We start from the raw sequence: 15,969 nt of genomic DNA, 5'->3' as shown, positions 1-15,969 counted from the left end.
GCACCGTATCGCACTCATACCACCAATGGAAAAGATGGTATTAATTCTGGCACTACTGCCAGCGATAATATGTAAAACATTATCACCCACAGCGGTACCGGAATTAAATGTTTTTTACCCCACCCAATGCCTGCCCAAACCACTCCCCTTTTCCGCAATTAAATATTACCACCGCGATGAGGTACTTATCGCGTGTGACAGGGAATTATCGCCTGCAATAAGACCCTATTGCATGTGATAAGGTCACATCGCAGTTTGATGAATGACCCTGTTATTTATCTAATTGCTCTTACCAAATTAATATTGGACCTCATTTCTCTATTTGCTACACTCTTTCCTCTAATGTCCCCCAAGGCTCATCTCTCTCTCCTATCCTTTTTAACATTTACCTCATACCTTTATGTCATTTCCTTAACAGCCTTGGTTTAGAGTTTAAGATTTATGCAGACGACATAAGGCCCTGGGCTTTACTAAAGCGGGGCCGGGCCAAAGGCCACCGAAAGAGCAGCCATTGCAGCTGTGTTGGAGGATCGTGTACCGGCAAGCTGCCGGCAGACGCAAAAGGTAAGACGTGCGTGCCGGGCAGCGTGCTCACACGTAGGCCCGCATCCTTCTTTTAAAATCTACCCCATAATGTTTTGTGCTCTACACCTCCTCCTGTCTACCACTTTATCTACTGTTTGTTTATATGTTAAAACTATTAACACATGGTTATTTCATAACTGCCTTAAACTCAGCACCCCGGAGGTATCTTGTATCTTAGTGATATGAGATTGAGCAGCTTTCTCTTTGAGTTTACAAGCTAAGTTGCGCCCGGGCTTTAATGCATTTTGATTTGTATTTTTTAGATAGCAGAATGTGAAAAAGTACAAGAATGTAAAGACTTTTAGAAGGCACTGTATATTAAAGCCTAGATTTAGGAGTTCCTAAGTTTGACAAATTTTCAACCTAAAATTTAGGACCCTAAGTATGGCTGAAATTTCATCAAACTTTGTACACCTAACTATGAAGCGCCAAGCCAGGCGCTTAGTTTCCTTTGAAAACTGGCCTCTGTATAAACACTACATGATTATTAGATATGTATTGGGAAAGAGAAATGCTGACTTTATAATAGTTGCACATTTTGAGGGTAATTTTGTAACACTGCACATAAGTTAACTGGCAAATGCATGCATACATTATATCAATTTTCAAATGAGACTTACGAGCATAAGTTGGCTTTGAAAATATCCCATAACACTTACACTTGCTAAAATGCTTGAGATATTTGTCTTGAAATCCAAAAGTAAGTGTGCAAGCTGAAACCCCTTTCCAAATCCCACTCCTGGGAATGCCTCTGCTCAATCTGGGTAAATGTACTCGCGTACATGATATACAGGTGCAAGTTTGCTCACATATTGGACAGGCAATTTTGTAAAGGGCCACTTCTGCAAGTAAAGAACTGTTTAACCCACAGACGTTCCTTTGAAAATTACCCTCCATATGAATGTGTATATACCTTTAGTATTAAGGAACATTCAAACAGCATATCTGCCTTAAATAAGAATAAACTTCGAGCCAATACAATAGGTTGGAAGGAGCAAAATTAGTTAAGGCCAAAGAACGTTTTTGCTGCCTAGAATGACTACAGTAACTTAATATTATTACTAAAGTATTTCAAACGGATGCTTTCCATCTATGATCCTATTGCAGGGGTGGCCAACTCAGGTCCTTGAGAGCCACAAACAGGCCAGGTTTTCAGGCTATCTACAATGAATATGCATGAGAGAGATTTGCATGTACTATCGCCATTGTATGCAAATCTACCTCATGCATATGCTTTGTGGACATCCTAAAATCTTGGCCAATTTGTGGCTCTCAAGGACCAGAGTTGGCCACCCCTATCCTATATGGGGCGGATTTTAAAAGGCGCGCGAATAGCCTACTTTTGTTTGCGCTTCAGGCGCAAACAAAAGTACGCTGGATTTTAGTAGATACGCGCGGAGCCGCGCGTATCTGCTAAAAACCTGGATCGGCGCGCGCAAGGCTATGGATTTTGTATAGCCGGTGCGCGCCGAGCCGCGCAGCCTACCCCCGTTCCTTTGCCCTCCCCTCACCTTCCCCTCCCTTCCCCTACCTAACCCACCCGCCCGGCCCTGTCTAAACCACCCCCTTACCTTTGTTGGGGGATTTACGCCTCCCTCCGGGAGGCGTAAATCCCCGCGCGCCAGCGGGCCTCCTGCGCGCCGGGCCGCGACCTGGGGGCGGGTACGGAGGGCGCGGCCACGCCCCCGGACCGCCCCAGGCCGTAGCCACGCCCCCGTACCCGCCCCCAAAACGCTGCCGACACGCCCCCGAAACGCAGCGACGACCGGGCCCGCCCCCGACACGCCCCCCTCGGAGAACCCCGAGACTTACGCGAGTCCCGGGGCTCTGCGCGCGCTGGGAGGCCTATGTAAAATAGGCTTCCCGGCGCGCAGGGCCCTGCTCGCGTAAATCCGCCCGGTTTTGGGCGGATTTACGCGAGCAGGGCTCTGAAAATCCGCCCCTATATGTGTACTATGAACATGTCTTGGATACCATATCAGCAGTTCACAAGCACAAATTAACCTCTAGCTGCTTCAGCCTGATTACCTGTTTGAGTGCCTTCTTGCTGTGCTTCTGAGATGGAGAGATGACTTTACCAGCTGAGATGGAGGGAGATGGACAGCTTGACTGAGGGGAAGATGGCTGGGATAGTCTAGACGGAACTAAAAAAATAAACATATAGAAAGAAAACAAAAAAAATTATGTACGCAGTGATTGACAGACATACCCTTCTAAGGTGATTATGTGTTATGGTCATATAAATGAACACCTAAAAGTTGTTGATATGATGTATACTAGGTAGTAGTATGGTTAGTATTTGCCAGATTTACCTATAAACTCCCACATAATTTGTCAGTTATACAATTCTTGGAATTGGGTTTGCAGATGATGAAAGACTCTTTCATAGTTTAATCATATCTACGGTACTTGTTCTAGGGGTGGGGGATAATTTGTAGAAGCAATGTTTACAAAAGTGCTATTTTACATCACCCAAGATTTCTGGAACAATAATATGTGAAAAACAATAATGAAACCCTGAATGCAGAGAAAGAAGACATCTATGACAACACTGATAATGTCTCATTTCTAAAAAAAAATGTCCACAAGTTGCTTGTGAGTTTAGATTAATGACAAAAATTGATTTTGTGAAAGGCCAGTCCAGCTGTTTAATGCTTGGTGCTCTGCTCTACCAAGATTTGTAGCTCATGTTCCTGCTTCTTATGGCAACTAGGATGTTATAAAATCGGGCATAGATTTGTGCGCGCCGGGTTGCGCGCACAAATCAAACTCTCAATAAGGTGTGAAGAATTCGTGAAGTGAAGTTAAAAGTCTGCTTGTTTTTTGTTTTTGTTTTTTTTAGTGTGAAAGTGGCACCTGCCTATAAATTAAAGGATGAGCTAGAGGTGGGCGGGTTGGGAAATACAAACACACTAACTTCTGCTTGTTAGCTACCTTATTGACTATTAAGAACAAACACACTAACTTTTGCTTATTAGGTTCCTTACTGACCATTAAAAGCACAAGCACACTAAACAATATACCCCAATAGTTTACTTCTCCCCAGTACTTTTAAAAAACTTTCCCAAGCAAAACTTACTGATTCCTTTCAGCCACCAGCAAGGTGATCCTCTCCTCTCCGTGCTCCCACTGGATTGTGAATACACGAATAGAGGCTACTCATGCACTTATATGCTCACAAAGTTTTGAAATTTCACCCTTTTAATGACCAGTGAAAGAACAACCTTGATAATAATTCTTAAACAAGTTACATCCTGCTGTTTTGGTAACTGGCGATAATTGTAATACTTGGCTTAAATATAGAAGGGATAATGGGGACTGCCTTTTCATGACAGTTGGATGGAAGGCAGAAAGGAAAGCAGCTATGTCGGGTGGACAAACACTAAAAGACTGGAAAGGTGCATGCTGTGGAGTATACATTTTGAAAGACATTCTTTACACTGCAAATTCCAAAATGTGTTTTGTGTGTGTGACACAGATATTAGTTTTGTGTGCATATGTGTGTGGGTAGCAGAGACACAACAATTGTTGGGTAGTCCTTTGAGCAAGAGGGATGCTTTGTGTGAGAGAGGGAGGTTGTGTGTGTGTGAAAATTGACACTGTGTGTATTTGAGGGACAGCTTGAATTTGCATGTATTGGTGACAGAGATGATTCATTGTGTGGGTATGTATGTGTGTCACAAAGGAAGCATGTTTTTGTGTATATGTGTGAGAGAAGGCAATGTATGTTTGCGAAATGGAGAATGTGTGTATGTGTGTGGATGTCATTGCTGATTTCTGTCATGAGCTTTTTCAATTTATTCATGTAAGTTTCGGTGGCATAGGAAAATATGTGCTTATGTGGACTCAAATGCAGGAATGGATGCCATTTTGCTACTTCCAATATAATCAACATATGCACCTATTTTTTCATGCTATGGAACTTGCATGCATAATTTTCCTGGCAATAGAACGTTATGTGTGGAATTTGAAAAAGGACATGGCCAAAATGCCAAGAAATGCCATGAAGGATTAGACTGCCGAGATAGTAAGTTGTACCAGTTTGGCTCTGAGTTAACTTGGATTTTTATTTAAGATGCATTAATACGAGTTGTATATTGTTTTGACGCAGAAACCAGCCCTTGAAAAAGGACTCCGTTGTCCGAAACACAGCCCCGTGTCGGGCATTAGCACCGTTAATCATATTTATGGGCAAAGAATACATCCATCTAAGATAAGATAAGTCTACAGACCTGGAATCTTGATGAAATATGATGAACATATGAAGTTTTAATGAATGGTGGTGGTTGTTACACTTAGCAACAAAAAATAAAAAATATATATATAATTCAGGATTGACCTATGATTATAGATAAGGCTGAGCAATAAAGAGAACCTTTATTGTACAATGATGCCTATTATGACGGTCAACACTCGCATCCAAATATAAGTAAGGAAATTGGGGGGAATATAGTTGATATTATTAGCACAAATATTAGTGATGACATAAGGTGTTCTCCAGCATGTCCTGTATATAACACTTAAGCATTATTTTCTTGATGTACATAGGATGCATAGGACCCTTTTCACTAAGGCAGTGGTTTTCAACCCAGTCCTTGGGACATACCTAGCCAGTCAGGGTTTCAGGATATTCACAATAAATATGCAGGAGATGGATTTCCTTGCACTGCCTCCATTGTATGCAAATCTATCTCCTTCATATTCAGTGTGGATATCCTGAAAACCAGACTGTCTGGTTCTGTCCTGAAGACTGGGTTGAGAATCCCTGCACTAAGGGGTTTCTCCCATTTTGTGAGTAAAATTCCTAGTAATATTGGCTTTTGGTGCCCCCAGGTTTACTCCCAATACTCTTTTGCTGCCTCTAGAAATTCAAGAATGTACAAGTATACTCTCTGACAAAAAGAATGAAAAAAAAAAGCATGGAATAAAGGAGGTATGAAGGACAAAATGGCTACACCAGATGGAAGACTGGAATGTGTACAATTTCCTTGCAAAAATGCATAAGCATAAACCAAGTGTAATGTTTATTTCCAATCTCCCCATTTAAGAGCATTGAGCCATTCCATATTTTAGTATGAACAGTCATGCAGGACTACTGAACACAGATGAAATCTTAACCATCCAGAGGGAGTGGGGGGGGGGGGGGGGGGGAGAGAAGGTAATTCTGTAATTACAGGCATTGGTGTATAGCCGGCAGATACGTTTTATCTGCAGACTTTACAACAGTTTTCAAAGGGTAAGTATGTGTGTACTTCCTCTTGAAAATTATTACACCAAAACTATCTGCACAGATTTACACATGCTAATGCGTGTGCATAGAATTTCAGGAAAAATTATGTACATACTTTTGAAACACAAAAGAATGTGTGTAATTCAACCTCATTCACAAGAATGCCTCTTCATACTGCAGGTAAAGCATGTGCATACAGGACCTATGTGTGTAGGTTTACCCACATATCAGGTGGGCAATTTTTAAAACATCTATTTCCACAGGTAACAAACACACTGTTTTACCCATGGAAATGGCTTTGAAAATTACCCCCTTGCTCCACAGTGCTAATAAGTAACCCAGCTGTCTTTTAAGTTCATTGTAAAGGATGAAATGATTTAGATGTTATAGAACAGGAGTCTTAAAATTGCTCATTTTTCCTCTAAAGTAGTCATCCTTAAATTATTCAAGAACTATTTTGCAAAGATGATTTAGAGTTGAACATTCTAAATTACTGGGAGTCTTAGTCAACCAAATTGTTAAATTGATAAACGGGAAATGAAAGAAGGAGCTTATCACCTCTTAGGGGAATCTCATTCCTCTAAATGTTTTTGTAAATAAGTATATTAGAAAGTACCAATGAATGAAAAATTCATAGGTGTCCTAGAATAAGTTACATGTAGTGTGATACCTCCTATAGTATTGATTGTACTACTGTAAAATTAGGTCGTTTCCAGTATAATTTTCATCTTGTACTAATTTTGAGGTTTTCTTGCTTAACCAGCATTTGAAAATATCATTTGCAGCATCTATAAAATAATGTACTATAAAAAACTTTTAAAAGCTCAGTGTGCGCATCAATTAGGGGATGCGCGAAGAAGTCGCCGACCATATTTTAAAAAGTGCCTATATACGTGCATAAATGCTGCAGCGCCCACATCTGAAAAATTTTGAAAAAGGGGGAGATGTGGGCATTTCGGGACCTGGCCAAGAGATGCACACATAAATACTTACACGGTGTAACTTTACTTCTGCTATGGATGAAGTATAATTCAGAAAATGAAAGGATCGAGCCATTTCTGAGGGGTTTAAAATGTTTGGGGTTACTGGGGAGCATGTAGGCTATCAAACCCGGGGGTTGGAGGACCTAACTGTTAACTGGGCGAACTGAAGGACGAATTGATAAACTGGGAATGACATGGCCGTGCGCCCATTTTAAAATTCCCCAATTTACGTGGTAGAAGTGGGATTTGTGCGCCCATGTGTGTGCCGACTAAAAATCTGGCACACATGCGCAAGGCCAGGCTATTTAGTAACATGCATGCATAAATGCACGCAAGTTATAAAAGAGCCGTGACCTTGGGTGTGGGCCAACGTATGTGTGCAAATGTGTGCCCGCACGCTGGTTTGAAGGTTAATGTCCCTCTTTTTTTTTTTCATTTCTGTTTGTAATTGTGCTCAATACTGGACCATATATAGTAGAAATGATGAACAAACTACAAATAAAGTGGAGAAAAATTAAGATGATGATGTTCCCTGTTGGGATTCCATCAGGATGCAATAGCAAACAATATTCCAAGAGGTACTGGTGGGTCTTGTGTAAAGATGTTTGAATGTCTTTATATTAACTTCCATGAACAACTTACTCAACCTGTGAAATTTTGAAGTTGCACTGAATTAGTCATCTGTATTCAGATATTTTTATTCAATTCACAAGAATGTTTTTATATAATTCCCATTCAGAGCCGATAACTAACTTTTCCAGGAGAATACTGCTATGATATTGTACAACATAATTAATCTAACAATACAACAAGAAAAGTTGCAATTAAAGCACCTGGAATATATAATATTTTATAGGTTTTCAGATTTCCTGAAATTTGTTATGATATTTTTCACCTTCAACATCTTCATATTTGTTCATCAATCATAATATATTCCACCAAATTTGTTATTTCTGAGAAGGAACTACCTATAATCTTGACTATAGCTTGCCCTAACATATGCTCAGTTTTTAATGCAAAAATTTAATCTTTAAATAAACCATCCCCATTTGATAATCTGCCATCTGCTTCCCCTTTCCTCAGTGTGATCATATACCTTGTCTTTTACTATATCCTTTAAACCCAGTCTCCAACCTCACCTTCAACACCTTTCATTTATAACAAGTATATACCAACTTTCATTTCGCAACCTCTTGTTATATCTCATCTAAAGTGTATTTGTTTCAATTACAATAGTACCATTTTATATTTGTCTTGATACTTTCACAATTTCCTTTTCATAAGCTGATATGTCACAGAACATAGCGCATCACTTTAAAATGTTAATTTAGCCATGTGCTTAATGAGGGTACCTCAGGGAATGTCACTTTTCCAAGGTTAGCTTTAATGATCCAGTACAGAACTTCTGCATTGAATGAGTGCTTTGCTATAGAACATCCATGTGGCATATTTACAAATTCTATTCTGTCTAGAATTGTGAAGGGAAATCTATAATACTTGCATACTTTCTTCACTACAACTTTGTTGCTGTTCTTGCTGGGTGCATTGGTGTTGTAGTGGCTAAGCCTGTCGTGAAAGCTGGAACCCCATTCAAAATGTTAAAGAAAACAGAAAAAGCTTAAAACAATAATTAAAAGTTGGCAAATTGGCAGCTATTAACATGCTGGATTCACGACTTAAAAATTATGAATGTACATTTGCAAAGATACATACCTTATCCATCATTAAACCTTTACATTTTGTTCAAAAAATACACATATATGGCTATAACAAACATAAAATTACATTTATATCCATAATCCAGCTTTGAACATGTACATTCAAGGGATATCTTGATCTGAGGGAGGCAGTGTCCTATTCTGGCCTGGTAAATGATTAAAAGGCAGAAAACAGAGGGTAGGAATAAATGGTCATTTTTCCTAATGGGGAAAGTTGAGAACCACAGGGATTAGTATTGTACTGTTTAACTCAGTCATAAATGATCTGGAAAGGGAAATAATGAGTAAGGTAATCAAATTGTCATTTCCTTGTTTTGTATATTTGTTCCAGCAGCTTCCTCCCGCTCTTTTGGACTTTCAGCTCAATCAGAACCTGACCCAAGTAGGTTTATGGCATCAGAAGTCTTCATTTACAGTGAGATGCAAAGAGGAGCTATGGGTCAGCTGACACTATTTTGGATTAAGCAGCTGGCAGGGCAGGAGCAACCCATGAGCTCATTAGGGTAGGGGTTGGGGGCCACTGGCGAAGGAGGGGTGGGTATTTTTAGGAAATACCAGATGGAAGTAGAATTGTGAACCGGGGGTGAGGGCATCCTTAAGGGGGGTGTTTGATATGGTGATGTGCCAGGTGCAGAGGAGGGGGAGGGGCACTGAAAGGGGATTGTACGTTTGGGATATGTGGTTCTGGGACTTTAGTCAGCAGATAGTAGGGGGGCAAGCCTCTTGGGGTTTACTGCCCCTTTGACATCATGGCCTGTGTGTGCTGGGATCATGTGTTGTCATGGTCTGTAATGTGCATTCTTTGCAGGCCACAGCATGTGATTTCCTAAACTGCAGTACTCAAGTATCATAATTTATTAAAACCTACAGGAATTAACTTTTGGTAAAGCAGCACGCAAATGCTCTGTTTTACCGCAGTTTAGTAAATAGGCTGTTATATAAGAAATAGTCTATCAAACATCGCAACTGGAAAAAAAATATTTACTGCGGCTTACTATATGTACTAAAATACATAAATATACAGCATGCAAACTGAATAATATTTTAAGCTGGTACGATGACTGCAAACTTTTATTTGTGAAGAATTTCATTTTCACATAATAGCTTGGAATTGGGCATAAGCAAGACTGCAGGCAAAACTGAGAAAACAATATATCGCATATATGTATCATCCCATGAAGTCTAATTTTAAAAGGATAAATTAATATAGGCCTGGTTCATTTATTCTCATCTTTCCATTAGCACACTAGTAACGGTGTTCAACAGTAAAACTCAGGTCACACAGGTGCTCCAAAGCTTGAGCCAGCAATACTCAAAGGGCCGAATTTTAAAAGGGTTACACGCATAAGGTATGCGCGTAACCCTTTTAAAACGCCCCTGCGCGCTGAGCATATATTGCATAGGCTTCCGGTGCGCGTAAGTATCGGGGCTTTCCTGGGGGGGCATGTCGGGGGGCGTGTCGCGATCCGCGCATCATCGGGGGCGTGAAGCGGCCGGTGCGTCATCCAGGGGTGGCGCCGCGGGCATGGTTTCGGCCCGGGGGTGTTCCAGGGGCGTGGCCGCGGTCTCCGGACCAGCCCCCAGACCAGAACATGGTGCGCGGCAGCCGACCCGGCGCACGCAAAGTTACGCCTGTCTCGAGCAGGCGTAACTTTCGCGACAGAGGTGGGGGGGGGTATTTAGATAGGGCCGGGGGGTGGGTTAGGTAGGGGAAGGGAACGGGCAGCGCGCGCAGGGCTCGGCACGCGCAAGTTGCACAAATGTGCACCCCCTTTTGCGCGCCGACCCCGGATTTTATAAGATACACGCGGCTACACACGTATCTTATAAAATCCAGCGTACTTTTGTTTGCGCCTGGTGTGCGAACAAAAGTACGCGCGCGCGTAAATTTATAAAATCTACCTCAAAATGTCCAGTTTGGGACAAAGCCTGTAGGCCCATTTTATTTGAGGATTTGGCATCAATTTTCAAAGCAAAAGTAAGCCTGAACTTTCCCTTTGCTACATGCTGTGGGTACAAAGAATCCATAGGCATTTACACCTGTTGTTATGTGGGTAGAGTTTTCAAGGAAAATAACACGCATAGAGTTGAAAAGGCAATCCTGTACATTATTTCTTCCCCTCGACCTGAACGCCCCTGGGATTGCCTCCTCTAAATGCAGCTCGAAATACACCCAGACTTCTAGCTGCACTGAGGGAGGATGATTACATGTGTGAATCACTATTCATCTGCAGAAATGGTTTTGAAAATTGTCCTCTTAAAATTTCCCGTATTTATCTACAAAAAGATGATTCTCATTGAAACGTCTTCAGATTTCAACTTCTCTAACCAATACTATAATAAATAGGAAAGTTGGAGTTCTTTTATAGCCATTTTTGCCAATGAATACAGTTATACATGTAATTTTATCTTTAAGCAGAACTGAAACATCAGCTTTAGGGTATAATTATTTTGCTACAAAATATATGCCAGGCTGCTTTCACTGCTTATAGAGGTTCTCTGTCATTTCTGAACTGGCAGTGAACAAACCTGAGACATTGCTTTCCCCAACTACTATTCAAGAAAAGAAGATGGTAGCTGCCAGGGTTATTTAATGAAATTAATACAATTTTAAAATAGCTTTCTTCCACTCCAAAGACTCTCTTCTTAATCTTTCCAATCCAGTTTTCATCTGAAATTCATTATTCAGGGCACTAACGTTTTCCCTATTTTCTTTGACAACACTTCACTGGAACGGTAACTTTGAAATCAGTGTGCAGGCGATTATTGGTGTATATGCATTGGCGCGTCCCCAGGAATGTAGCGATTTTATAACATGCGCGCACATATGCATGCATGTTATAAAATAGACTAGCCACATGCACATGTGCGCACAATTTTAAGTGGGCACGTGCCTAGTGCGTTTAGGTCAGGGTATTTTAAAACAGGAGCGCAGCCACACCATTGCCAGTTTCACTAGTTTGCCCATTTAAGAGCTAGGTACTCCAAATCCCCCTGGTTTAATAGCCTGTACTCCCCCAATTTACCTCAGACCCTTTAAACCCCTCCAAAACAGCTGTTTTTTTGTGTGTTTACAACTTAAACCTCCTCCATAGCAGAAGTAAACGTATGTGGTAGTGGACTTCGGCGTGCACCAGGGCGCACATGTATTTACGCACATATCTCTTGGACACGCCCCCAAATGCCCATGCCCCTTTTTGAAATTGAGTGAGATGTGCGCACAGCAGGAGATATGTGTGCATCTGGGCGGCTTTTAAAATTTGGTGGGCACATGCAAGCTCGACTTGTGCACATATCTCCTGATTCTGGCGTGCGCCGGGCTTTTAAAATCTACCTCATACTTAGGTGAACTGCTACACCGATCTCTTGTGAATGAAAAAAACAGGATACAGGTCTCTTCACAACTATGATTTATGTGCTGTCTGGTTGTTTATTTATTTATTTATAAACTTTTATATACCGTTATTTGGAACATGCCATCACAACGGTTTACAAGCAATAAAATAAACATAGAAAATGGTAAGAACTGTAAAATAATAAAAACCTATTAATACAATTCAATAAAAATAATTCATTAAACATCAGAGTCTAAAAACTAACATAAAATAATTAATTAAGAGAATCTTTAAATAATTCAGAAACTTAAGAAGTAAAAATCAAGCTGTCTAATTCTTAAAAACCTGATAAGAAAATTATAGTAAAAAGAAACAATTCAAAGTACTTAATAAAATGCTAAAATAATTCATTATTAGTTAAGATAGTTGAAAATAATCCAAATAAATATCTATATAAAATGATGTAGTGCAAATGAAATTAAAAAACTTTAGCCACTGCCCTCCATGTACGCCTGCTCGAACAGCCAGGTTTTAAGATATTTTCTGAATAATTTTAGTTCACTCAAATTCGCAGGAAGAGTATTCCATAAACCAGGGCCTGCTAGCAAAACTGCTTTTTTCCTCACAGTAGTGAGGCATGCTGTAGAGATTGAGGGAATTGAAAAGAGCCCTTTGTTAGCCGATCTAAGGTTGCGTTGCGGTGTATGGAGTCGTACCACAGCATTAAGCCATTCTACTTGGTTGCCATATATTGCTTTGTGCAAAATACAGAGTACCTTATACTCTATGGGCTAGATTTTAAAACCCTAAGCGCGTAAATCCTACTGGATTTACGCGTGCAGGGCACTCATGCGCCGGCGCGCCTATTTTGCATAGGCTGCCGGCGCGCACAAAGCCCCAGGACACGCGTAAGTCTCGGAGCTTCGTAAAAGGGGCGGGAGGGGGCATGTCCGGGGGCGTGTCGGCAGTCCGGGGGCCTTTCCTGGGGGCGTGTCTGGGGTCAGGGGGCGGTCCGGGACGGGTCCGGGGGCAGGCCGGGAGGGCAGTCCCGAGTCCCCTGACACTGCGGCCTGTGCCGGGGGATGCTGAGGTGGCGCGCGCAAGTTACGCCTGCTTCAAGCAGGCGTAACTTGCACAACAAAAGGTGGGGGGGATTTAGGTAGGGCTGGGGGGTGGAGTAGATAGGAGAAGGGAGGGGAAGGTGGGGGGACGCGGAAGGAAAGTTCCCTCCGAGGCCGCTCCGATTTCGGTCTCACCGATGTCACTCTTAAATGGTTCATCTCCTATCTCAGCAATACAACTTTCCAGGTAGACATAAACTCTTCCAAATCTGAAACAATCACTCTTGATACAGGAGTGCCGCAAGGCACTCCTGTATCAAATCTGAAACTGTACCGAGGGGGGAACAGCGCAGTTTGAAGGAGTCCCGGGGCCGGAGCAAAGGCGGCATAGGCAGGTAAGAGAAGCCTCCAGTGTAAAGTGAGGCAGGCTTGAGTGCAGAGCAGATAGAGTGCTTCCACGGCCTGATGCCGCGCTTATGACCCCTTCGGCGCCCTGGGATGACATCATTAGGGCGGGCACAGCTACCGAGGGGGGAACAGCATGGTTCGAAGGTGTTCCGGGGCCGGAGCAAAGGCGGCACAGGCAGGTAAGAGAAGCCTCCGGTGTAAAGTGAGGCAGGCTTATTTGGGGCAACGAGGACAAAATGAAACACAGACACCAAAAGAGTAGTGCTGGGTTCAGCCTTCCCTTTAAAGTTGTGAATGCTATTTCAGGAACACTCTCAGTTTCCAGCCAATGTAAGGAGAAGGAGTTTAAGTTGGGACTCAAACCTAGGTTTCTCTCTTTGGAATTTTAATAGTCATTTGGCTAGTGGTTCCCAAACTATCTATCTAGACTAACTAATGGATCCCAGAAGAGTTGTAGATACATCACAACACAAAATTCTATTGTAGTCACTCAAGTGCTGATTACAGGCAAGAGTGCAAGTTCTAAATTACATACTCAGATGGAACAGCATCACTAATAAAGCCTATGAAAAGCATCACATTTTGAAGTCCTTTTAATTACTAGTAAATTTCTGTGATTTTACAGCTTCTAATAGGGTCTCAAATGAAATAGGCTACATTGCCAACCTAATACCAAATTAAATGAACGGGATCCATTCTAAGTTATAGGATATAGAAGTGCTTAATATGATTATACTATAGTACGGTATGATAGTGCATGATTAATGTGAATAATTTGGAAACCCAATTAGAAAACTATTTACTTAACAAAATGGTATGCTTTAGGAATCTGTGTCAGTTACCTAAGCCTTAACTTTTTGATGTTGTATTGCAGTCTCTTCAAAATATATTTTATAATAAAAACAGAGAATGGTAACACAGCTCTTTGAGGATACAAATATAACATTAATTGTAGGTCTCCAATCTGTCCACCTAAATGTTTTTTATGGCTGCAAAAATCAGCATTCAAAAGATTATGATGGTAATTTTCAAACAGCCTGCATAAGAAAGTTGGCAAAAGTAAATATGTTATACCAGTTTTCAAAGTGGACCTACACACAGAAGTCCCATTGAAAATTATCCAACCAAATCTACCCGTACAAGTTACACCTGCTTAAAACATCAGCACTAATTATCCCTGAAAATGTATGTGCATAATTTGCAAAATCTAAACATATGTGCGTAAATGCAAACCCCTCAGATTTGCTCCCAGTAATGCTTCTGCTCAGTTTGGGTAAATGTACATGTGAACATGACATACAGGTGTAAGTTTATCCACAGGCGGGAGGAAACACATATGGGTGCATGGCCAGATACGCAGCAATTTTATATCTTGCATGCACATACGTGCGCATGTTACAAAATAGCCCTGGCACAGGTACATGTACTCCTAATTTTAAGCTTGTGCGCGTACAGCTGTACAAGTCTGCTTTGGGGCACGCAAGTGAGGGAATTTTATAACAGACGATAAGACTGTTGACGTTAGCATAGCGTCCGGCTGGCAAAGCCATGAAGTAAATGTGCAGTATAAGTCATGATTTGGTCGGTGGTATTTGAAATTCATAAGTGCATGATAATAATGGAGTGAGCTTTTTAAAGTGACATCAGAAGATTTAAGTCTGTTTTGAGGTCTTTTTGACAAAGTCGGATAAGTATAAGGCTTGGTCGAGCATGTTAGTTTCCTCTGAGGAAGCCCACTTAGGCCGAAATGAAGAACTCTTTGTCGGGATTATGTTTAATCACAAAATTGAGCAATAAGTATACGCAATGTGCCAGGGTTTTGAATTTAACATTTATTTGTTCATAATGGAAAAACACCATATAGAGTATTGATTTGGATAGTTTGTACAAAACGTCAAGTCAAAGTTTACATTATTGAAGATATGACTGAAGAAATTTGAAAATCAATTTAATACTTTTTATGTCATATTCAATTCAAGTCATTTGGTGTTAAGAATTTCTATGTTAAATCAGAAACAAGATATTTATATGTAATACATATAATTATTGAGGACATGTTTTATATGACTGTAGGGTATGAATGCATCCTATTGAGTGATATATATGCAGGGCTTATATCATTTAATTGATTTCCAGCACATTTATGTATTATTGTGAATTGTTAAACTGAATAAAAACGTTTTGGGAAAATGTTGTTAAAATATATATATTAATCACAGGTATTCTCTCTATATTGTATTCTCATATTGTAGCTCATCAATGCCAGCTCTATTCTTTTTTTTTTTTTTTTAATACGTAATCTATATTTTATTTGAAGTTTGATTAGATTGGAATATATTGTACCTAAGAATAGAAGAGTATTTCTTAGGGCTATCACCCTGAAATTACTCATTCGGAATATAAGTACAGTATAGTTATACTATAATATGGGTAGGATGAACTAAAAATACAATCTAATTTTTCAATGCTTCTTCAAATATGTGCAGCCATCAGCTTAAAATAACCAGCTAATAGGATCCAGATGTGTTAAAATTATATGCAAGTCATCAAAATCAAATCTCTGAAGTACATGAACATGGGGCCTTGTAAATTGAAAACTTTTGCAGTTTCTGTCTTTCTTTTTTTATTCAGAAATAAACTGTGTTGGGT

General features: G+C 40.6%; 1 protein-coding gene across 2 annotated transcripts in view; it reads right to left on the bottom strand.

Moving 5' to 3' along the window:
- ASXL2 (ASXL transcriptional regulator 2) overlaps positions 1-15,969 on the bottom strand; it is a 399,260-nt gene that overhangs the window by 136,395 nt on the left and 246,896 nt on the right. For both annotated transcript variants that reach the window (XM_029596278.1, XM_029596277.1), the window contains one exon: positions 2,614-2,729. In XM_029596278.1, coding sequence (XP_029452138.1) covers positions 2,614-2,729 — 116 coding nt within the window. The remainder of the gene's footprint in view (positions 1-2,613; positions 2,730-15,969) is intronic.

This window comes from Rhinatrema bivittatum, chromosome 3, assembly GCF_901001135.1.
Source record: "Rhinatrema bivittatum chromosome 3, aRhiBiv1.1, whole genome shotgun sequence".
In the NCBI taxonomy this organism is placed as follows: domain Eukaryota; kingdom Metazoa; phylum Chordata; class Amphibia; order Gymnophiona; family Rhinatrematidae; genus Rhinatrema; species Rhinatrema bivittatum.
Note: the sequence above shows the minus strand (reverse complement) of the source record. Positions and strands in the feature narration are given on the sequence as shown.